Raw genomic sequence first — 25,416 nt, forward strand, 5'->3', positions numbered from 1 at the left:
TGCTACAAATATACCCGCACTACTTATGACTGCTTTTGTGGTTCAGAGTCACATATATGCATATTTTTCAAATTTAGATTACCTTTTGCATCACACTTAAAGGTAATTTTTTTAAAACTTAAATTTAACCTTCGGTAAATCTCAAAATTAATATAATATATAATTATAATATTTTTTTAACTGTGCTTTATGTGTTGATGCCTAAATTTACTTGTAGCATTTAAAACAATTGATTTGAGTTTTTATTGTTTCAATTTAATAAATCTTACTTATAATATAAAATGATAATATTATATTAATTAACTTAATCGGTTAGCAGCCATAAGATGGAAAAAAGAAACCCTGAATATTGGTGCATCAGGGATGAATAGTGTGCCAAAGTATAATACTTTTTATTAGGGATTTGCACAAACCTTAAAAAATAAGAATGAGAAGTACACATTATGCAGAATTGAAAAGATACAGGTACCTTTTGCTTTTCCAACCCAAGGATATTCTGAATAATATAAGGATAGTCATAGTTGCACAGCCATCATGTGGTTCCTCTCATATTGAGACAGAGAGCAGCTCTGCCTGTGGTTCAGTGAATCTGAGATAGCTGTCTGCAGCAGGTCTGGAAAGAGCCAGGGGCAACTACAGTTACTAGAGACAGTAATGAGGGAAGTAATAACCTCTCTCGCACACACACCCCATTACTTCTATCAGGCAGGTATAAGCACACCAGTCATATCTGGTCCCTCGGATTCCCTCATCTGAACTATAGAGGCAGATGAACCGAGTGATCTTTAGTTGGATCCAGATCAAGACAAATTCAAGTATGAGGACCTGCCTGAGAAGAAAGAGCTGAATCGCTGCAACCTGAGCGCCTCAGATGCGTTTGGGGAAAAAGAGTCGTTCTTATCTATCGATAGAGAGAAAACGGACTAAGTGAGTTCGCCTCAATTTAAAGAGTAGTTAGATCTCACTTTTTTTTTTAAAGGAAGCATGCAAGAACTCTGCACAGCACAGCTTCTTTTTGAACATCGCATTCACACAAATGATGGTATCAGAATACACAAGGTCAGTGCAGATTCGCAGCTGCCAGTCAACATCAAGGCCGCTTTTATTGCAACAACAAGCAGCCATGTCGTTCTAAACCACCGCCTACGCTTAACCAACTGCTTAAAACTTAATACTAACACCTGCTGATCGCACCAGAGTAAATCACTGCGCTGTCTGCGTGTTTACACGTTCTGCAGACTCAACACGGTACAGTGTCTCCCCATCGCAACCCCCTACTTGCCTATAGTAATGGCTCATTTATTTTCCTGTTGCTATATAAACCAGCGCTGCCGCCCGTGTCGGAGTTTCTTCGCTGCGCCTCGACAGAGCAGAAATGGGACTCCGTCACAAAGATGCCCTGTTTATTCCTCCAAGACTGCCTATTAGTGCAGCTTGCCTGCTGGGGAAGCCACATCCTGGGACGACGACATTAAAGCGCATTCGTACCGGGGAAGAAACCGCTAATACTCGCTCCATACTACCCTACATACTTCTCTGTCTGCATTAATTCATCCCTCCGTCTACACGGGTGACTTTGACAGCCCACCCTGCGCTCCGCCGCCCTCTTCTTTTTCCTCTGCCTCGTTTGGCAGGTTGTTGTTTTCAGAACATACAGATGGAAAACAGCTTCAAAAGAAAAAAGAAACACATGGATGACTTGGATAAGAGAGAACACGACTGTGAAAAAAATAAAAAATATATCAAAATAAAAGAAACCTAAGTTAAATGACAAGAATAGGAATAATGTGGTATATAAAAAGTGGAAAGCTTGGCACACTTTCCATTCTTTTGCCCAAGGGGTGCAGTGCAGGTAACAGATTGACAATCTTCACTCTGTCTGTCTGTCTAATGCACGAGAGTGAAGAAAGTAGTCACAAAAACCCACGAGCTTGGCGGCTTGAGCAGAAATTGATTTTTGTATGTGCGAGCGTCATGAATAAATCCACCTAGGCATGGTTATGTGGGTAGAAAGGAATGGGAAGACATCCCACCTGTCACTAAATTGATTTGTTCTTATCCGTTTCCTGTTCATAATGATGTTTTATTTTATACGCCAGGTGTTTGTTTAAAGGCCTTCATCTGTGCAAAGCAAACAGTTAAAGCCTGAAGTAAAGGAGTAAGACAATGAAAATGTAGCGTATGTATACAAAGATTTATACTGTGCATACAGCAACATACATGAGTGGATCAAACACACTTTTTATGGAGAGCAAGTCATTCCCTTTGCACAATAGTTTGGTTTGGTTTTATTTCTCTTTGTACTTGTATTGTTTCAGTATGTAATGTTACCAAATTAATAATTAAGCATTCTATTGATGTATGGTTTGTTAGGACAGGACAATATTTGGCTGAGATACAACTATTTGAAAATCTGCAAAAAAATCACAATATTGAGAAAATCACCTTTAAAATTGTCCATATGAAATTCTTAGCAATGCGTATATCTAATCAAAAATGAAGTTTTGATATATTTTTTACCCATACAGTGCATTGTTGGCTATTGCTACAAAATATACCCGTGCTACTTATGAGTGGTTTTGTCGTCCAGGGTCACATATGAATTGTTACCAAAGAGGTTACAGTATAATAGGGAAATGCTTTATAGAAATTTTAGGAACAGTTGTGTTTACTTACATTTATAATGTTTGTAACCGCTTTCAAATGAGACTACTTTGTTCAGTTTACTGTGAAACATTTGATTAGATTCTGATTACCAAGGTCTGGAGCTTTAAATCAATTAATTAGTTTTTAAGAAGTTTTTCATCAAAAAATGCCTTGCAGTGTCATAATTCATTTTAACCTATGTGCAAATTATAGTTGTTGGTCAGTTTTTACCATGTTATAAGAACATTGCACAAAAGCATGCAGTTCATTGGTGAAAACTTCTGTCCCACAACCAAAAAACACATTTAAAAAGCATTTAAGTATTCAAATCTTAGATGTTTATTAAGATCCTTCTATAATCTACTGAAACCGACAATAATATTTGAAATATTAGTAGGCTTTGTAAAATCATCATTTATTGGGTACAATTGGGAGGTGGCTGTCCCGAATCCTAATCGCTAAATTTCAACTTACTTATTTTGGTGTTTTTTTCCATTGTTGTTTTTAATAGTGTCTATATTTATTTATTTATTTTTTAAAGTGACGTTCAAAAATATATATTTAATATTTTCTTTGTAAATTATGAAACTTTATGTAAACTAAACAGTGTATGTTTAAGTCTAATGGTTGGGACTGATTTGAACTAAACCCATAAATTTATGATCAGGAAATATTACTGTCTCTCTCTCTCCAGATTGGCCCTGTCATTTTGAGGTAAATGTGTTCAAAAGTCTGAAAAATCTGTATGTAGCTTTAAAAAACATTTCTACCGAACACCTTTTTTTCTATAATTGAACACACTTTTTTTGGGAGCTATTCCAACATCCAGTTTTTATATTTATACCACTGTTCAGAACTGTGCTGGCTAACCATGTGCTGATTAGCATCTTTGAGATACGTTCAAAAGTATCTAAAATTTTCACTACTGAAACATTTGGTGGAGTTTCGGCAGTGACGTCTTTGTTTTTTGGGTGTTATCCAATAGAATTGTGACTACCGAAACAGTCACATCCGAAACATGTCACCATTGTTTCAGTAGTGACAAAAGGGAACACATAATCCTCATATTTGGGGGAAATAAACAACATTTTAGTACAGTTATGCAAAGTTACAACGTTATTTCTTTGTATTTTAGTACGTTTAATAGTGTTTTAGTATGTGAGTTAAAATTCTGTAATGTGATGTGGTTGCTACCAAAACATTAGTCTCACTACTGAAACATGGGATGTTTTGTCAAAAAGAACGTATACTGAATTATCAACTAAGATGTTATTATAGTTTTGGGTTAATGTGTATTGAAACTGATGAATCCTTAACTTTGAAATCAGTATGATCAACTTTTTGCCTTTTGCAAAGAAAAATTGAATTCAAAATACAACAAATCTCATAAATTACATTTTTAATTTTGTTAAAAATGTAGTTGTTGTTGATTTACCTATATAAAATATCAAAAAATATATTTACAATGTAGATATAAGAAAATCTTTTTTTTTTTTGGGAAAAAGAAATTTTTTTCAAGACGTTTCCAACTCTGACTTTGGACCGTTTCTGTAGAATGTTGGTCGTCACAACTGTGTATGAATTATATTTAGCTCCCCAACATGACTGACAGCTGTGTGAACCTAGCTATTGAGCCGCTTATTCCTGAAACTCAACAATAGAGTTCCCCCTGTACAGTATCAGCCCAAAAATGATATATATTTTAATAAGCACTTTTATGCTGCTGTTTTTATATTGTGTGTGGGAGCATTTCCCATTACTCTGTGTGTGTACTGTAGAATTAGCATGAGGCAGCTCCTGCTGACTAGTCTAGCTGGTAGCTCTGTGTCAGTCAGTGCTGTGGGTGGGCAGTCTGCTGATTTAGGGAGGAAGTGAGTCTGCAGTTATGGAGTGTTAGTAATCATTCTCACCTGCTGGAGACTGGAATACAGCTGGGAGCGCAGGGGCGCTGCCTCATCCACAAATCAGGTGTTGGTAACTACTTCCCCCTCCTACTATTTTCTGCCTGTCATCAAATGAAGAGGATTCCAATGCTTTTGCTCATTTATTGTCAAAATGAAGGTTGCGAGTAGAAGCAGAGAGATCTTTCTTAGGAAGCTCATGATCAAGATGTCGTAATTAACGTGTGACAGGCCTAACAGGGTGTAAAGCGCAGCGGTGCAGTGGCTGATCCCTTAATGTGTCTCGTTCCCGCAGGGTGGACTGAGGAACAGCAAGCACGAGTGTACGCTCTCGTCACAGGAGTACGTTCACGAGCTCCGCTCGGGCATCTCCGAAGACAAACTGCTCAACTGCCTGGAGTCCCTGCGCGTGTCCTTGACCAGCAACCCCGTCAGGTCAGTCAGTCATTCCTCACACACTTTGTCCACAGCACTAACCATTCCAGTCTGCAACAAGATTCAGATTCTACATTCAGAAACTTCAACAGCCACCACTGTGAAACGAAGTTAAACCTCATTTTCCTGTCTGCATGTGGCAATCTTGAAGGATTTCTTTCAGGATACTAATTGGAAATCCGTCAATGAGTCTTTTAACCTGCGGTCCGTACGGATCCCCAATTCTGGTTAAATGAGCGTAGCCCATAGCATGGGCCGGCTAAATGAGTGTATCCACCAGTCACTTTGAGCCCGGCCCTGTCATCTCCCCCTCTCTATCTATTAAGCTCTAATAGATAGGAAATCCTTTTTTTAACACTTCAGACAGCCAGCCATTCTCTGAAACGTTAATAAGCACACCAACCACCACTACAAGACCAGGCGCCTTCGCTTTCAAGTCCCTTCACTTAAAGTGCGTATCCTATCGTTTCCCGCTTGCTTTTTTTAATCTGTTCTGATCATGCCTAATGTAGTACTTAAAATAATTTCGCATTTCTCTCAGCCTGCCCATTTTTTATTATCTCTTCTCCTGTCATTCATTCATTCACTAATTCATTCATTCATAATAAGACCCGTCTCAATTCCCCCAGTCTGCTCTCCCAGAAAGTCGTCTCAGCTCCCCCTCTCATGGACGGGATTTTCAAATTTAATTTGGTCCCAGTAGCGCAGGGGAACACTATGTGACAGCAGACTCTCTCAATTATTTACCAGAGCACTGTCTGAGAGATGGCCCTTAATGTGAATCAATGAGCGCAGCATATAAAGTGGTCATCACACAATTGGCAGGCAGACGATCTCTTTAGGTCCACCGTCTCGCAGTGGGAGAAAGGACCCGAGCGGAACCGCCATTTGATCCGACGGCATTATGCGCCGTGCTCTCAACAGATGTGGTTTTCGCTGGAAAGCAATTAATAGACGCCCCTGCCCTTCTCCCCAGATGGCGGTACAGTGCAGCGAGTCAAAGGAACACAAACACCGGAATGACTTTGCTATTGTTTTCCTGTCACAGAACACATAATCTCGAATGTGAGTTGTAGAACACTGTGCCTCAAGGTAATCTCTTGTTATTGCCCTAATTAAATGAAGGAATGGCAAGTCGTTCTGTTGTCTTTATCAGATCATCACAGTGTGGCGTCGGGGCCCCGTGCATCCAATTATTTACTCCACCGTTCGCCATTAATCACGGGAAATGGGTACAGAGCATTGTTCTTTGAGAAGCCTGCACTTCGTACCCCCATGAGGACAGGTTGTTTGTAAAGATCAGACTTGCTGGCTGAAGACGAGTGGCGTCAGCACTTCCTCTCTGTAAAAGGGCAGTTTGCGCTCAGGGGCCGGCGAGGCCAGGACCACCCTCCGGGCTTTTGCAAATGGCTGAACTTGTGAGTACGCAGTCAGAGAGAGGGTGCCGAGCGGTGTCTCACTCAGCCGCTGAAGGTCAGGTCTTGCTCGGAGAGAAGCACCCTGGGGTGACGTGATACTTGGAGATGCTCGACGTGCTGATATCATTCACCTTTTACCTCAGTCTATCCGTTTTTTCCATCTTTTTCTCAAGCTTCTCACCAGCTTGCTTGCGTTATAGTTAATATGAGTGGAGATAATTATTACGGATCACAAAACAATATCCACCGTGCGCTGAATACTGTATGTTAATGTAACCTTTGCAGTGTTCTGGGTTTATGTAGTTGAGACGTTCGCCCCATTGGCAAGAACATAATGCACTGCTGTTTAAGTAAGTGGACAGTTTCGTGTGCAGTTTCAGCTTTATTCCATTTACTGGAGCCTTCAAGAAATCAAAAAATAACTGGACTTGTTCCATTCCACATAGACGAAAGAAAGTTAGGTCTGCTTTAAAGTTGAATTCCTATGGGATCCAACTCATTTCCCCTGAAACCGTTGGTCTTTTTTTTACTCGAACTAGACTACGTACAAGTTTGAAATGTTTGGACATAAAGCCACAGTATGTGCTGAATGAGAAATTAATTTGTGATGAAAATGACCCCAAGTTCCTTCACTTTGCCAAGGTGCAATTACTCATGAGTCTGTTCATACCTTATCTCTGTCCTCTGTGAGAAATATGAGTGTGAATTTCTTTTAAGTCATGATTTCTGCAACATGTTCTGTTCCATAATAATCAAACTGCACTCGCAGGAGTGCCAAAATGGGTTGATGATGGTTTATTCATGGATGTAAAATGGTACAATTATCACACATTTTTTAAATAAGTGTTGACATTATTGTAATGGAATACTAATAATTTCACTTTAAGTTTGTCATAAGACAATTCTACAGTAATGGTCAAAAGTTTTTGGTTTTTAAAAAGGTTTTTAATATTTTATAAAGAAGTCTCTTCTGCTCACCAAGCCTCATTCATTTGATCCAAAGTAATATTTTTATTATTTAAAATGTAATTTATTCCTGTGATTGCAAAGCTGAATTTTTAGCATCATTACTCCAGTCACATGATCCTTCAGAAATCATTCTAATATTCTGATTTGCTTCTCAAAAAAAAAAAAAAAATTCAGAAGAACAGCATTTATCTGAAATAGAAATTTTTTGTAACGTGCATTAACATCACTTTTGTTCCATTTAAACCATCTTTGCTGAATAAAAGCATGAATTTCTGTCATTTCTTTCCCCCCTCAAAAATAAAAATAAATAAATAAAAATGTTTCTTGAACAGCAAATCAGCATATTATAATGATTTCTGAAAAATCACCGAAGAGTGGAGTAATGATGCTGAAAATGCAGCTTTGATCACAGGAATAAATTACATTTTAAAATATATTCAAATACAAAACAGCTATTTTAAATAGCAAAAATATTTCACAATTTTACTGTTTTTTGGATCAAATAAATGCAGGCTTGATGAGCAGAAAAGACTTCTTTAAAAAACATCAACAATCTTACTGTTCAAAAACTTTTGACTGGTAGTGTATGAATTTTATAAATTGTTATTATCCTGAAAAAAAAAAAAGCTTCAGGTTTCCATTCACATCTTTTTGTGACACTTGGGATATACTCTAGTAGTATAGAAAAGAAAAACAGAAAAACAGATTTCTGTTATTGAATTTTAGAAAAGAATATTCTGTGTTCAAGTTAAGCCCAATCGACTGAATAAAAAAATACTAGTCACATCGGGGCCGATAGCCTTGTGGGCAGTGCACCAATATAAAGCGCTGTTGCACTGTGGACGTCCCGAGTATTGAGAAAATCACCTTTAAAGTTGTCCAAATGAAGTTCTTAGCATATTACTAATCAAAAATTACGTTTTGACATATTTACGAAATGTTATTAATATCCTAATGATTTTTGGCAAAAAGAAAAATCTATCATTTGGCTATTGCTACAAATATACCCAAGCTACTTATAACTGGTTTTGTGATCCAGGGTCACCTATGCTTTGTACATTGATAAATCAGAGTAAAAGTTTGAATAAGAAGAGCTGAGCTCCTGTACTGTCTGCTTATTTCCTCATTGGTTGGCCTGTGTTTATGTAATAGTTTAATTGTCTGGGCTGAGCACCTGTTTGGCCGTCCAGGTGGCGGCTGGGCTGGAGAAGACTCTCATTTCCCAGTAGACCCTCACAGGTGTGGAGCTCACAGCCTCAGACATCTATACACAGATGGCTGTACTTGGGGGGGATACAGCGTCTTCCTTCAACATTTCACTTTTTCTTTCTCTCTCTCTCTCTTTTTCCCCACTTCACCTCATTTTTTATATATTTTTTCCCCTCCCAATCCTCTGCTACTCATTTTGGTAGACTAAAATCACTTCTTCATCTTCTGGCTTTTTCTCGCTGTATATCCATCATTCTTTCACACTTGTAGTCTTGTTTCATTAACTCTGAATTCTGAGACTTGCCAAAATGCAGACTAACAGATAATCATTGGGTCTTATTTCCTCATTTATGGAGAGTTAATATGCAGTGTAACTAATGGCAGCCATTTTCTCTTGCCTCTCTCATGCTTTCATTCTCTCTGTTTTTATTTCTTTCTGATGCAGCTGTACAAACAGTGCCACAGGCGTGCAATGTAGTGCAGAAACAATATTACAATGCAAGAAGTAATCCAGAACTTTCTTAACACCCACTCATGCATAAAACCCTCCAGCTTTGTCATCCATTCCAACAGCTCCGATGGCTCTCGCGCTTTCGCGCTGAAAGATCTCCAGTGGCGTACAGACAGCGCCGATTCTTCATCAACGCACCACCAATAGGAATTCGCTTTTCGTCCACGACATGGCCCCATTGGTCTAAAGGGCTTGACTTTTCACTTTCTTGTGCTAAGCCCTCGGTATTACGCTCTCCGCTTTTACACTCCACTTTAAATCCCATCTGTGACTTCCGTATTGAATCTGCAGGCTCAAAGATATGCGGCGGAGAAAATCAGACAAACCTGAACTTGGCTCCAACTTTTCATTATGTCCAAATCTTCATGGTGGAGCTGCTGCATTTTTCCCTAGAGGGTTTTTTTAGTAGTAGTAGTTCTTATTTATTTATTTATTTCCCAGTGTAGGTTTTGAATGTAAGCTAGCCGTGTGTTGTAGTTAGCAGTGTGGGACATGAGCCTGAGGATGCAGAGATGTGTATTGGAGTGAAGATGTGCTGACACTACTAGCCGCCCCACAGAGCCTGTGAATCCATCATTCTGCCTATGCGGCCGGCCTTTGCTGAGCGCCCGTGGACACATGTGCGGGAGGTAATGGGCTTATTAGTGCCTTTGAAGATTTGATACTCCTTAACAGGAATCCGTTCAGCCTCAGATCCTGAAGTCTATAGCCCTACGCGGGGCTTTGAGCGAGTACCGAATGGTAGACCATGAAACAATCACACTCCAGGTGTCACGATGTGTGTTCTTCTAAGCACCAGACTGCTTAGAAGCGCACATCCACCTGTATTGCCGCTTTGTATGATGGGAAACTATTGCTCTGTTCTAAAACCTAGTGAATGTGTATGGAGGCAGCAGTTAAGTCATTAGGGCTTTTGCCCATTCCAAAAGTTAAGCATCTTAATTATGCTGTTTCCTTGCCTCTTTGGAAATTAAATTAGGCTAAATTCTTAGGGCAGCGCGTGCATCTTTATTAGGCAGTCCCATAATGCATTGCGTGCATACGTGTGTGTGCATCCAAGATGGTGGGTGAGGAGAGAAATAACTATGATCCAGTGCCTGCCAAAAGTTTTGAAACGCCCTAGGCAAAGTTGGGTTTTGAACAGTGTCAGCATAAATCTTTATTATTTTATGGAAGGGACAACACAAACTATGAAAACATATTTTAATAAATAATGAAAACAAATCATGAACTGAAACCATCTCTAAACAATGTTTGAATTCATCTGTTGAGTACTAACCTTAATTAGCTTTCAATCAGTGGCATTTTAGTGCTATTAGTATATTTTATTTTTAATTTTTCTTTTTTGTAATTTTTGTTTTATTTAGCTTTCATTTCTAATTATTGCAGTTTTAGTTTTGTAATTATTTTAGTTTTATATAGTTTTATTTTATTTTTTTCAGTATTTTATTTTAGTTGCCAAAACATATTTTAATAAATAATAAAAACAAATCGTGAATTGAAACATCTCTAAACTGTTTTAATTCATCTGTTGTATACTAACCATAATATACTTTTGAATTAGCTTTTGTTTTTAATTTTAGTCATTTTGCTATGTGCTTTTGTCATTTTTATGTTTTTTTTTTTAAATAGTTATTTTTATTTAGTTTTAATTTATAATTACTGCAGCTTTAGTTTTAGTAATTTTAGAATGTATTTTATTTAAGGTTTTTTTTCAGTATTTTATTTTAGTTGCTGAAGTAATATTTCTAATTTTAACCTAATATACAAATAAAAATATAAGTATTTTATTTCAGCTTTTTTGAATTAATGAAAAAAAAAAATTATAGTTTTTTAGTAATTATGGTAAAGTATTATAGAAATTATTTAACAATAACACTGCTGACAACCAGTAAATATATAAAAGTATGCTGACCTGATAATCTAAATTCTGGAAAAAAAATAAAAAAATAAAAATAATAAACGAGAATAAAAGGAGGAAATTTGTTTGTTTGCATTTTTGCTTAGGGCATTTAGCACTATAAGCAAATTTACAGTGCCGCCCAATAATATTGGCACTCTTGGTAAATATGAGCAAAGGCGGCTGTGAAAATAAATCTGCATTATTTATCTTTTTGATCTTTTATTAAAAAAATTCACAAAATTCTAAACTTCTGAAGTCAATCAATTGATATTGCATGTTTCCTACCATTATTCCCACGCCTAGAAATTCTTATGATTAAAATATCTCTGAAGTATATTTATTCATATTTACATTTTGTAGCACACCAGGGTGACTGAAATTGTCCAACCAAGACTTCCTGTTCCACAGGATTATAAAAATATGAGGAACATAAAGGCAGAATTCCCTTAATCATCCATCACAAGGAGTAAAACCAAAGAATGTAGTTCTGATGTGCAGAACAAGATTGTTGAGCTTTGCAAAATAGAAAGTGGCTGTAAGAAAAGAGCTAAAGCATTGAAAATCCCCATTTCCACCATCAGGGCAATAATTAAGAAGTTCCAATCAAGTAAAGATTACAAATCTGCCTGGAAAAGGACATGTGTCTATATCGTCCTAATGCACACTGAGGAGGAGAGTCTGAGTGGCCTAGGACTCTCCAGTGATCACAGCTGGAGAATTGCAGAGATTAATTGAATCTTGGGGTCAGAAAGCCTAAAAATATATATTTTAAACAGCCCCTAAATCACCACAGGTTTTAAGAAATAAATAAATAAATAAATAAATAAATAAAAAAAAACTCCTGGCTCTTCAAAAAACAAACTCCAGCATATTCAGTTGTCAAACACAACTAAAACTTCAATTGGGACTGGCTTGTATGTTCAAATGAAACATAAAAAAGAGCTTTCTGACAGCAAACCCACCAGATGGGTTTGGTGCAAACAGGGATAAAAAGTAACCCATGCCCAGGGTTACTGCTGGATCTTTAATGTTGTGGGCCTGTTTTTCTGCCGGAGGTCCTGGACATCTTGGCTCCATGGATTCTATCAAATACCAACAGATAAAAAAAATCTAAACCTGCATCTGTTAGAAATCTTATAATGGACCATGTCTGGATCTTCCATCAAGACAATGATCCAAAACTAACATCAAAATCAACACAATGTGAACAAAAGAGAAGAAGCACCAACATGGAGCTGGGAATCTAAAGGATCTGGAGAGATTCTGGATGAAGGAATGGTCTCTGATCTTGTGTCAGGTGTTCTCCAAACTCATCAGGCATTATAGGAGAAAACTCAGAACTGTTATCTTATTGCAATAATCGGGTGCCAATAATTGTGGCTATGTGAACTATTTCATAATGAGATTTCCCCCCCACTTTCCACTGTTTTACTTCAATGAAAGGTTAGAATTTTATTAATTTTTTTAATTAAAGATCAAAAGAATAAACAATGCAGATTTATTTTCACAACCACCCTTTGCTCATATTTACCAAGGGTGCCAATATTAGTGGGCGATACTGTATATTTGTATCTTTTTTATCATATTTTGTGCCTTTTTATAGGGACCTATAAAAGAAAAGTTGGGTAAGATATCACTGTACCACAGCTCTGACAAAATTAATTTTGATTTCAGCAGAAAAAAGTGTTGATTTAAAAACGATAGCGATATTGAGTATTGTGTTTTTGTGTGCTACACAAAGTTACTGTTCCAAGTCTGTCACTTACGAGAATGCTTGATGGATAGGATGTAGGCACGTCCAAGTTTTGTAACAGAGCTTACTAAAGTAAAAAAGGATTACTTGAAAACAAGGCAAAATTCAATAACTTCTCCATATTGAATGGTGCGTGTATGGGCATGGCGTATGTTTCGCTGAGGCTGCTTAAAGAAATTCTATTAATGTAATGGGCAGCCAAAATTGTCATGATGGATAATGGCAGGAGACGTTGCTGCAAAATGTTTATAATGTTTTAAACTTTTATTTCTTTCGCGACCTGGCTATTGATTTTCTAAATGTGTTTTGACATTGTGGAATTTTTTTTTTCTCCAACTGAATTCTGATGATGGGCATAAAGTAAAGAAAATCCACTCACGCACTGCTAAAACTGATATTGTGAAGTGCAACTGTGTTCATTATTTTATAAAATACATTTTGAATTATTGGACAATTCTGTCTCAGAAGACAACTTTGATTAATAGTGTATAAGTATTGGGAAATAACTGTCTGGGTGATGTCTGTTGATCATCTTTTACTTTGTGGGCCTGGGATGTAGTTTCCTCGCTGTCAAGGTCAGAAAAGTGGAAGCAGACAGGCTCCAGTCTTTGGAGGTAAAACATCCAACATCTTTAGAGTTACTGCATGTTGAGTTACCCCGAGAAAGTTATCAAAACTTCACCTGTTGGTCCGTGAAATAAATCGTCTGCATGGTCGTGGCAGAAGAGTGAGGCCGAGTTTGCGGCGCTCTGCTAAGGTCATTTTTCCTGTGCTGTGCGGCTAGTTTCCGCTCTCCCTCTCTCTCTCCAGACTCCAAATGTTATTAGAAACCTAGTTCTGGCCCTCAGGCTCTGGATCAGCTCCCCTGATCCAGCCCGCGTCAAGGAGAAATAAAGGACTGAAGTTGGACAAATTATCAATTCATACGTGCACAGCTACAGTGTGAGATTCAATGTTTTCCACTCATTCGCTTTGGCCTAATGAAGAAAGTAACCATTTTTAACAACTGCAGTGTTTTTATTTTAATAAGTTCAGAAGTGAAGTTATTTCTGGCTTTCATTTGTGCAAATACATGCCACTTACTAATTATGTTGTTTATCACTATGTAAAACCCAGAGTTTGATTGGACTTCTTATTCGGTTTTCTGCCGTCGCGGCTAAGTGGTCTGTAAAAATAGATGCTGTTTTTCTTCGTGAAGATTATTGATCACGCGTTTAGCCGTCATAGCCCTGCACGCCCTGTCAAGCCTTTCGTGTCGGCGCGAGCCGGTGTACCTGAGACTGTGTTACAGAGGCTCTAATAGAAGCAGTGGTCACATCTGCCGCTACAGAAGAGCTTTTTTCGAGGCAGTAAAGGAACCCACCAATCCTGATGTCCTTCGTGACTGGGTATATTTTAAGCGGGATGCCCATTTCATTTTATGCCACCATCTGTTAACCTCAAAGCTAGCCGTATCTGCGGAGCCCTGCAGCAAGGCATACATAATTCAGATATCTGATTTGAATTCCATATTGATTTAAGTGAGAAATGGTATTGCACAGGTACATGGGGAAAATTAGTATTCTGCCACGCTAAATTCAATATCTTTGGGCTGTCTGTGATTTTCACCGCATCTTCTCTTGTTATTAATTGTTTTGTCAAGCCTCCTCACCTTTTATGGGAGGTTTTCGGGGGCTTGTCTCACACTGAAAATTACATAGTGCGGTAGAGTGATCTGACTAATATGGATTTCTTTTGTCTGTATTTTTTTATTTTGAGTGCAATTCCGTAATTCCATGACAAGCATTACAAACGTGTGATATAGATAGATTATATGTCACTGCTCCATATTAGAGTATTTTTAGGTTTATTTTTCCTCTGTGTATCTGATGTTTTTGAGTTATTTGGGTCAGGAGATTGAGGAGCAGGTGACCTACATGTTTCTGAGTGACAGCCCACATCAGTCCTTTGGCAGCGCGAAAAGCCGCAGCGAGCACACACGCGCGCCGCCATTGACTTCTGAACGAGGGAATCGCTAATCCATTAGCATGCGAGGTGACTGTCATGGCTGATTCCCTTGTCCCTGTCTGTCCGCTCTCTGACATACTTCACCAGCAGATCAATAATACCAGATGTTTGAACTTAAGTCTAAAATATTTATGGCCTCTGGTGAATTAAGTTAAACTGTCCCGCGCGGCTCACATCGGGTCAGCTTCCTCATAGCTCAAGCGAATGTTTTAGCACACAGGAAATGAAGCTCTGATTTGATTCGCACTAACACAAGAATGATTAAAATGATCATTAAAATGATTGCACATTAACGTGAGAAAGTGTTGAAGGAAGACTGGGAGACATGGACATGAAGGTTTTTAATATCTGGACAAAGCTATCTAGTTGCATTAGCGACAATTCTGAGCTGTGACGGCAAAAAGCAGCAGACAGGAGATAAAAATCAATTTACAAATAAAGCAACAGCAAAACATTTTATGCATGTTTGTATTTATGTTATGTAAAAATCCATTTTAATTTCTAATGTCCATTTAAGAACCTGTTTTTTGTGTTTTGTTATGTTTTTTTTGTTTTGTTTTGTTGCATTGTTTTGTTTGTTTGGTTTTGTTTTATTTTGTTCTGTTCTGTTCTGTTCTTTTTTTTTTTTGTTTGTTTTGTTTTGTTTGGTCTTGTTCTGTTTTTTGCTATGCTGTTTTCTTCCATTTTGTTTTATTCTGTTTGTTGTTTTCTGTTCTGCTTTGTTTTGTTTTGTTCTGGTTTGTTCTTTTTTTGTTTTGTAGCATTGTTTTGTTTATTTGGATTTGTTTTATTTTGTTCTGTTCTGTTTTGTTTGTAAAAATACATTTTAATTTCTAAAGTCCATTTAAGAACCTGTTTTGTTGTGTGCTTTGTTGTGTTGTGTTTTTTTTTTTTTTTTTTTTGTGCTGTTTTGTACAGTTTTGTTTTGTTCTGTTCGTTGTTTTCTGTTTTGTTTTGTTCTGGTTTGTTCTGTTTTTTTGTTTTGTTTTGTTGCATTGTTTTGTTTTATTTTGTTCTGTTTTGTTTTGTTTGTAAAAATCCATTTTAATTTCTGAAGTCCATTTAAGAACCTGTTTTTGTGTTTGTGTCTTTTTGTTTTGTTTTGTTTCTTTATTTTTTTGTTTTGTGTTCTATTCTGTTTTGTTCTGTTCTTTTTTGTTCTGATTTTTGTTTTGTTTTGTTTAGTTTTTTTTTTTTTTTTTTGGTCTTGTTCTGTTCGGTTTTGTTTTGTTCAGTTTGTTCTTTTCTTTTCTGTTTTTTTTTTGTTTGTTTTGTTTTGTTCTATTCTTTTTTGTTCAGTTTTGTTCTGTTCTGTTCTGTTTTTTTTCTGTGTTTTGTTTTGTTTTGTTTGCACATTCTACTTTCTGAATACCCACTATCAATGAAACCTTTTTAAGCCTTGTTATTTGATCACTTAAATTGATCACTTAAATTGGTCACTTAACTTGGAACACTTAACCTGCAAATTCCCAACAATTTTAATTGTGTTTAATCCTGCTTTATGTTTTGTATTGTTTTGTTGTGTTCTGTTTTTTTTTTTGTTTTGTTTTGTTGTGTTCTGGTTTTTTCCTGTTCTGTACAGTTTTGTTTTGTTCTGTTCTGTTTTTTTTTTTCTGTTTTGTCCTGTTCTGTTTTGTTTGCACATTCTACCTTCTAGAAACCCACTATCAATGAAACCTTTCTAAACCAGTTAATGCTGTTAATCAGTCATCACTTAAGCAAATTCCCAGCAATTTTAAATGTGTTTAATCCTGCTGCTGCTCCCTCTTTTCTCTCGTACACGCACACTTTTGCTACCTTCCACTATTTCTTTGTTATCATGACCCCATATTCACAGCCTACAATTCCAGAAAGAAGCAAAGCTGGCATTGATGTGGTTTGATGTGCAGTCATTGTGGCTGTATTGAGACTCCTGCTGGGATCCAAATGCCATTAGAGGGAACAGCGGCTCTTTTAAACGGAGCAGGTTCTTGCCCCAGTGCCTTCCTTCTAGTGTGTGGCAGACACATCACAGAACACTGACACCAGGGATATTGTTCTTCGAGCGTGCCACCGGGTTCAGTCTCTGTTTAACGCTCCAAAACCCAGTATCTGTCATGCGTCTGCAAAAGGCTGTGTGAAAAGACAGGCTGCCCGTGTCTGTCCACTTCACAATTGTGAAGAAATCAGCCAAGCATTTTTTTTTCATTCCCTTTTTAACTCTCCATCACTCACTACACCCAGCACAGATAATTACGACTTCTCTCCTGCATATTCATTCGAAGAGACGGATCAAAACGGAGGGAGGGAAAAGATAAGCAAACTTTTGCCTTGTCATCAAAATAACAGCCATGGGATGAACAGAAAAGCAGAAAATAATGTCTTCGTTAGAGCAGAAAGAACAACTGACTGGAAATGTTCCAAAAAAATATAATTAATTTGAAATGTTATGTTGCTAAGTTGGTAGATCATACTTGTGGATGTTTTGTCCTATTACTGTGTTGATTAAAATGTGTTGCTCTTTTTTCAGTCTATTCTTCGTTGCACGCTTATGTTGACCTTTCATCTGGTTTCTCAAGTACATCATGGCCTTTAAGCATGAATGTGCCGTATCCATGTTAGATTTCTCGGCTAACAGAAGACAGGTTAAGAATAGCTTGAAAGACTTGGGTTGAGATAATTCTAGAAGAATGAATGTGGCACATTATAATGAGAAGCCTGCTGTCTTTTTTTTTTTAAATGTTTTGTAATTCATTGATTTATTCACAATCCTGACATTACAAAGATACTGTACTTAAACCGTGGAAGACAATCTCTTCTCAGCCTTGCCTTGAGCCTCCCTGTGATTTCAGCATCACTCAGAGTCATGGACATTGTCATGAACAGCAGAAAGGCCTCAGTTGCAATATTTAGTCGGTGACTAACTGTTCTGGTGCTCAGTGGTGGGTTGAAATGTTGAGAGCAATTTGTTGCTAGGAGCAGAGGGCCTCGAGTGGAATAGAGCAGTGCTGAATAGGCCACGGGCAGTCGAATGAGACCGTCCATGGCTTAGCCCTAATACAATTTGAAAGGCATTGCTCTCATAGAGTGTTCTCAATGACACAACACTCTAGAGCTTCTTCAAGTGCAATAACAATGTCAGACTCAACAGCCAGGCTTTTGGTTGACATTAGAGGGTTCTGAAAATAAAGGCACGGGGTCAGAAAATAACCTGCAGTTATATAGGCAGTTAACTGACTTTTAGAACGTCAAGTGGTGTTATACAATACACTCCTGCTGGTGATCATTAATTGATTTTTTACATGCATTTGCAATTTATTATGTGTTGTTCATGATAGCGGTATAATGTCTCTGTGATTGCAAATTGAATGTCAAACCTAATTACGGCTGTATTGTCACAACTGTTGCCGATTTTTCATTTAATTTACTTGGCAGTGATATTTTGTCATTGCTGGCGCAAACATAAATATTTTACTATCATAGAGACAACAGTGTTTATGCATTTATTTAAGCATTGTGCACTAAAAGGTTAAGCGTTGTCAGTTTATTGATTTTTTTAGAAGTATTATCTATAAATATATGTATCCTTTAACAGGTCATGCATGTTTCATTTAACCCAGAAAATGTGTTTGCTCGTGTCAAGTAACTCTGCTGGCTTTGCCGCCGCTTAACTCCAGGATTATCCCAATCAATATTTCATGAATAAGTCTAAATCAAATCGCTGGATCCATGCCACAGAGTGTGGGTAGGTCACTGATGAGCTGATTTGACAGGAAATGATGCGTTGTTTACTCAGGGGTTTCCGGGAAAAGCTGACAGGTAATCTAAGATTGACTTGCAGACAGACAGAAAGACAGGTGAAGATGCTTAATGAATCGCAAACGTGTTAAACTGATGCATAATTCCTCTAACCGCAGAGAGAAGATGCCTTAAGAGTGATGAAAAAACACATCTGATAGCACTCCATGCTGGTGTTTTTAATTCAATCATCTTTTACTGACATGGTTATCTTTTGAAAGAGCGTTTTCCTCCCATTTTCATGCTTGTTAGTGGTATGAGCATATAGCTTTATGTGATTTCTTAATTTGAATTTGAATTATCTGCACTACATGTTTATAAAGCTGTTCAAATTGTAGTCCTAAAACCTGGAAAAGAATGAGCGTTTTCGAGCCGTGGGTTCCCCTCGGGAATTACTAACGAGTTTTTGGAATAACATTTTTTGATTTATGAATTAGATTTGGGTAACTTTGCTTGAAGAGGCTTTTATGATTAGTTCTGCTAAATAAATTACACAAAATCATAATTCAGACATTTTCGAAATGTGGTTTAAAAAAAAAAAATTACAACACAACAGAAACGGATGATATTTTAATTCCTAAATGCATTTGTATTTACTTTGACAGTGGTGTGGAATTGTAATATTTACCATAATATGAAAATTTGTATTGACAACAGTTTTATTATTTGTGCATTAATAATTGTGTTAAATGCATATCCTATATTAGTTACAGTTGAGGTCAAAAGTTTACATCCCCTTTCAGAATCATTAAAAATGTCAATTATTTTACCAAAATAAGAGGGATCATACAAAATACATGTTGTTGTTTATTTAGTACTGACCTGAATAAGATATTTCACATAAAAGATGATTACATATAGTCCACAAGAGAAAATTATAGTTGAATTTATAAAAATGACCTGGGTCAAAAGTTTACATCCCCTTGATTCTTAATATTGTGTGGTTACCTGAATAATCCACAGCTGTGTTTTTTTTTTTTAGTGATTCATGAGTCCCTTGTTTGTCTTGAACAGTTAGACTACCCGGTCATCTTATGAAAAATCCTTCAGGTCCCACAAATTCTTTGATTTTCCAGCACTTTAGTGTATTTGAACCCCTTCCAACAATGACTGTATGATTTTGAGATCCATCTTTTCACACTGAGGGACTATTGCAGAATGCTTAAACGCTCACTGATGCTCCAGAAGGAAAAAACATGCATTAGGAGCTGGGGGTGAAAACTTTTGAACAGAATGGAGATGTGTACATTTTTCTTATTTGCCTAAATGTTTTTTTTTTTTTCATTTAGTACTGCCCTTCAGAGGCTACAGAAGATAGTTACATGTTTCCCAGGAGACAAAATAAGTAAAATTTACCCTGATCTTCAAATTCAAAAAGTTTTCACCCCCCAGCTTTTAATGCATCGTGTTTCCATCTTATGCATCAGTAAAGTTTGAACCTTTTGTAATAGTTGCATATGAAAAGATGGATTGCCCGAAACGGCACTTCAGTGTTGACTGCAGTGCATAACTTGCACTGTGAACTGGTGGCTCATCTCTCTGCAAAATCTTGTTTGCTTAGTAATTTAGGTTGAGTGTGGTTAGAGTTTTGTTGCTTTTGTTGAGTGACATGACCGCAGCGGTACAATGTCAACGCTGGCTAAGGTTTCATTGGGTCTCACCACACTACCTCAGATGTTTTCAACACTCATCTGCTGCAGACTGAAACCATAACCCACACTGTTATTGTAAGTAAATTAGATACACTCAACCACGTCGTTCTCGAATCCCTCATTTTCACCAACTACCTCCACAGCAGCAGTGCTTTTACATTTCAAGACTTGGTAAGGTTGCTCACGAAGATCACAATTTTTCATTAAGGACCTCAAACTGTGCATTTTCTTTCAACAAACAGTTGAAACGCAATGAGACCAAATTGAAAACAATAAACGACAAGCCCCCTGTAAACAGATGGGTATAAATTTTGCACATTATACTGTTATGTTTTATTAACAAATCGGGCCATTATAATGTACTGTACAGCAAATGGTAATAAGTTTCAAATTGAGTTTGCTGGGTCGCTAATGAATTTTGAGTAATGGCATGGTGAGCCTCTGTCTTTGTAATTTTAGACTAATTTAATTGCAGATCTGTAAAATAGGCATTTTAGCCGCCTTAAACTGCCCTGGGCTACAGGCGTCACCCCTAATTGAAGGTCTTGTGTGACCATATGGGTTTATACAAATGACTTTAATATGCATGTTGCATTGTGCACTATGATTATCAAAAAGAAAGGAATAACTCATTGACTTATGGTCCTTTATTGCAACAAATTGCCCCATGTATTTGGGTTTATTGACAATCTGGAGCTAAGAACAAGTGATGTTAATGGCATACTCTAAATGCGATCACATGCTGCTTAGCTCTCTCGCTCTCTCTATCTCTCCCTATTCTTATCCCCCCAGATCATTTAATGCCTCCAGATACATTGTGTTTTATAGCCAATTATCTTACACAATCCATTATCAGTTTTACTGTTATCTCCCATGCATTGCTTTGTCTTCCTGTTGGAGTGCATGGCCTGCACAAGTTGCCTAAAGGCACCACACACAAAGAGTTGTTTCATTTGCATTTTCCTTCACTTCATTTGCAATGCGGCATTCTTAGATGAATCTGTTTTCAGAAGTGTTAATCAGGTGATTCCAGGCCTCATCATTTTTAAAAAATGGCAAATGTAAGAGTTGACTGTGAGTGTTTTAGTACAAAGACATACAAACGGTCTATTAAAGAAAACTGTTTTAATGACTTTTAATTATCAGCGTGGGGAAAAAAAGTCAAATATCGTCTCTAGGATGCATAAATATTTTATTCTTTCCTCCAGAATTCCATCTGGTCACACATATGTGGAAAATTTGTCACAGTAACTGAGACGTGAGGAACAAAATCATGATATTTTCTCATGTTCTTGTCACATGTGGCATTTTCCGAGAGACAGAGAATGACTCATCTGGTATACGATGCTGCAAGTGCCACAATGACCTGTGCTGTTTGTCTGTAATGTGGATGTGGGAAAAACAGCTACAAAAATCTCACTGTTTCCAGAGTTGAGAAGCAATATTGGAACCCAGCTCATCTTCAAAACCAAACTTTTCTAACCTGTAATGAACTTGTTTGCAGTGCACTTGTTGGTGGGCTTATGTATTCTAACATAGTTCTTTGCCTGTCTCTTTCTGTTTTTAGCTGGGTGAATAACTTTGGCCATGAAGGTCTTGGACTGCTTCTGGATGTGCTGGAGAGGCTTCTTGACAAGAAACAGTAAGTTATGCGGACTTTCTGATGTTGTCGTTTTAAGAAATTCCCTTTCTTCAGTGCTTTTGGATTGCTCATTCACGCGCTCTTATCTTACTCTTTACTCACTGATTTTCTTTTCCTCAGGCAAGAGAACATTGACAAGAAGAACCAGCATAAACTCATTCAGTGCCTCAAGGCCTTCATGAACAATAAGGTGTGTTTAGAATTTAAAAGCTCCACCATGAGTAGTTTATATCATTTTGTGTCCCACACGTGCCAAGTAAAAAAAAAAAAAGAGAGAAAAATCTGCAAAGCAGCATATCAAAGAATATAAAATCATGCCAGCTCCTTACTTGTCCTTGAGAATGAATACATTTCTGATTGAAATAGTTGCTGCTTTATTAAATGGGAGCAAACACAAATGAAGCTAGTTCAACTCTAGATAATCATCACATTTAATATTTTCTAAAGCTGCTTTCATGCAAATGGTATTGAAATGATTCAGTTTATACCTCAGCCATGTTAAATATGAATGCTGTTTTATTTCAAACACTTTCTGTAATGTTTTTATTTATTTCATTTATTCCCCTCCTCCCAAGTGAATTTATTCTGTTCAAACTGTGGTCAAGTGTAGTGTATTACACCCTGTGAGGAAGACAGAGATGCAGGAATATGATTATTTGTCCCTGCTGCCCTGTTCTCATTTAAAATAATTTATCCTAAAACATATCTACACCTGCCTAATTGGCTCTTGCAGGAGAAGAAAGCCTAAATTTGTTCATACACAAGGGGTTCGTTGTGTTTGCTTGAAGTTTAAAAGGATTATCTATTGTAGAATGTTAAAATTTTTACAAGTTGTAGTAAAATGAGACGTCTCTTTGTTTTCAGTATGGCCTCCAACGGATCTTGGGGGACGAACGAAGCCTCCTTCTCCTCGCAAGGGCGATCGATCCCAAGCAGACTAATATGATGACTGAGATTGTCAAGATTTTGTCTGCTGTTTGTATCATCGGAGAGGAGAACATGTAAGATCATCAGCTCAGTATAATTTGATGTGGTTTTCTATGGTATTTTCCCTTGAGAAGTGCCATTAAATACGGTATATGGAATGCTACTACTAATACAGTCTTTTCTGCTCATTAAGGCTCATTATTTTGATTAAAAATACAGAAAAAAAAACATTAATATTGTGATATATTATTGCAATTTAAAATAGTGGTTTTCTGTTTAAATATACTTTAAAATAGAATTTATTCCTGTGATGCAAAGCTGAATTTTTTTCGTTACTTCAGTCTTCAGTTTTAAATGATCCTTCAGAAATCAGAATTTATTATCAATGTTAAAAACAGTTGTGATGCTTAATTTTTTCTTTTTTGGAACCTGTGATACTATTTTGATGAATAAAACGGTAAAAAGAATAGCTTAATAGCTTTAGTTATTTATTTATTTAGTTTTTTATATTTATTTAAAATAGATATATTTTGTAATAATAATAATAATAATAATAATAAAAATTATATATATATATATATATATATATATATACTACCATTTAAAGTTTGGGGTCAGTCAATTTTTTCTTTCTTTCTTTCTTTCTTTGAAAGAAATTAATACTTTTATTCAGCAAGGATGTTACATTGATAGTAAAAGCTTATATTGTTAGAAAATATTTCTATTTTGAATAAATACTGCTCTTTTAAACTTTTATTTATCAAAGAATCCTAAAAAGTATCACAGGCTCCAAAAATAATTCCAACATTGATCATTTTAATAATAAATCAGCATGTTAGAATGATTTCTGAGGGATAAAAATTCAGCTTTGCATCACATAAATAAATTATATTTTAAAGTTAAAATAGAATAGAAAACTGTTATTTTAAATTGCAATAATATTTCATAATATTACTTTTTCTGTATTTTTGATTAAATAAATGGAATTTTAAATGAGCATGAGAAAACACTACAAATCTTACTGATCCCAAACTTTTAAACGGCGGTGTATATATTTCTGATATTTCTTAGCAAGTGTCCATTGCAGTGCAATAGTGGTACACTTTACTACGCCGTTCTCAAATTAGCCTGCTAGAAAGCCTCTGGCTAAGCATATACGTGCTGTTAGTTTTGTAGTTGAATAATTAAAAACCTGAGTTTGCAGCTGATCATTTTTATCTGACGATCAGTACCTTCAGCCCCGGGATCTGTTTCAGTAAACAACCAAACACACGCAGACAGACTCATGCGCACATGCTAAGTGCAGGTTGGGTGAGTCGGTGTGTGGTAGGTGAGTAGATTAGTGTTTTTTATGGGTGTGTAGGTGATCAGAGAGTGTGCAGATCTGTGTGACAGCTGTAAAAATGCTGATACCTCACTTAGCGCTGAAACTAGCTCCTTCCCCCTCAAACGCTGTGCAGTGACACTGGCTTATGTTTAGTGCTGTCACATCAAAGCCCTCTTTAGGAGTTGAGCAGGTGTAGCTTATTCTGAAGCCATGTTTGAACCAGCATGAAAGACTCTGTACAGCCCACTCACGACTACAACTTAATCACCTGGATCACAAAACACGGATCTTACACCTAGCTGTTCGACAAAACTTCTCTCCACAGTTTCTTCCACGACGGAGCAAAGCAAAACGATTTTGGGCATAAAGAGACATGTGCAAGTGAACGTAACATCTGGTGTAAATCACTAGTATGTAGCTTTTATAATCTGTCGCATATAAGAGTTGATTAGCTTTTTTGCCTGCCTGTATAAATCATAATTTAGATTTTTACACATAATAGACTTTTTCAAATTTAAACATCATCAAAAGGAAGAATACACTACTGCAGCTTTCTATCATAATATAAAATAATATACTTATTTATTAATTATATTTCTTAAAAATATATAAAAAGCTTAATATTTTTGTGGAACCCCTGATACACTATCGTTTAAAATTTTGGGTTAAGTATTGTACAATAAAAATAAATAAATAAATAAAAATAAAAAAGGATACTTTTTATTTAGCAAGAACAAATTAAATTGATCAAAAATGACAGTAAAAGCATTTATTTGTCAAAGAATGCCTTTACGAAAAGTATTAAGCAGCAAAAACTGTTTTCAACATTGATAATAAAAATAACCATTATTAATAATTGAGCACTTATAATAATTAATAAAATAGGGGCCAAGCACAACAGAGGTAAAATGAAGAACTAAGAAGCTGTCCTTAATTACCCAGTAAAAAACAAGTTTCTCCAACCCTTCCTGCAGACTTAAGTTCCAACCCTGCTTCAACACACCTGTCTGTAATTAAGTATCCTTGAACCTTGATTAGCTCGTCCAGGTGTGTTGGATTAGGGTTGAAGCTTTACTCTGAACTATGGTAGGGTTGGAGACCACTGTTAGAGACATTTGTTGATACAGAGTGTTACTACAAAACTCAAAATGACTGATGCCCAGATAGTCCAACACATGGTAATTAGATACTGTTCGAACGAGACCAGTCTTATAATTTTTGGTCAGAACTTATAAACAATATTCATATGTTTTTTTTCCAAAACTACTTATGTGCCCTCAGGTCATGCTTTTTATAACACACACCAAGTTTGGTCAGAATCCGCTAAAGCGTTGCAGAG

The 25,416-nt window shown here is 36.6% G+C and overlaps 1 protein-coding gene across 8 annotated transcripts in view; it reads left to right on the forward strand.

The window, feature by feature from the left end:
* diaph2 (diaphanous-related formin 2) overlaps positions 1–25,416 on the forward strand; it is a 494,681-nt gene that overhangs the window by 130,760 nt on the left and 338,505 nt on the right. For all 8 annotated transcript variants that reach the window (XM_051128238.1, XM_051128239.1, XM_051128240.1 and 5 more), the window contains 4 exons: positions 4,843–4,982; positions 21,749–21,823; positions 21,944–22,013; positions 22,688–22,824. In XM_051128238.1, the coding sequence (XP_050984195.1) occupies positions 4,843–4,982; positions 21,749–21,823; positions 21,944–22,013; positions 22,688–22,824 (422 nt within the window). The remainder of the gene's footprint in view (positions 1–4,842; positions 4,983–21,748; positions 21,824–21,943; positions 22,014–22,687; positions 22,825–25,416) is intronic.

Source organism: Labeo rohita, chromosome 14, assembly GCF_022985175.1.
Source record: "Labeo rohita strain BAU-BD-2019 chromosome 14, IGBB_LRoh.1.0, whole genome shotgun sequence".
In the NCBI taxonomy this organism is placed as follows: domain Eukaryota; kingdom Metazoa; phylum Chordata; class Actinopteri; order Cypriniformes; family Cyprinidae; genus Labeo; species Labeo rohita.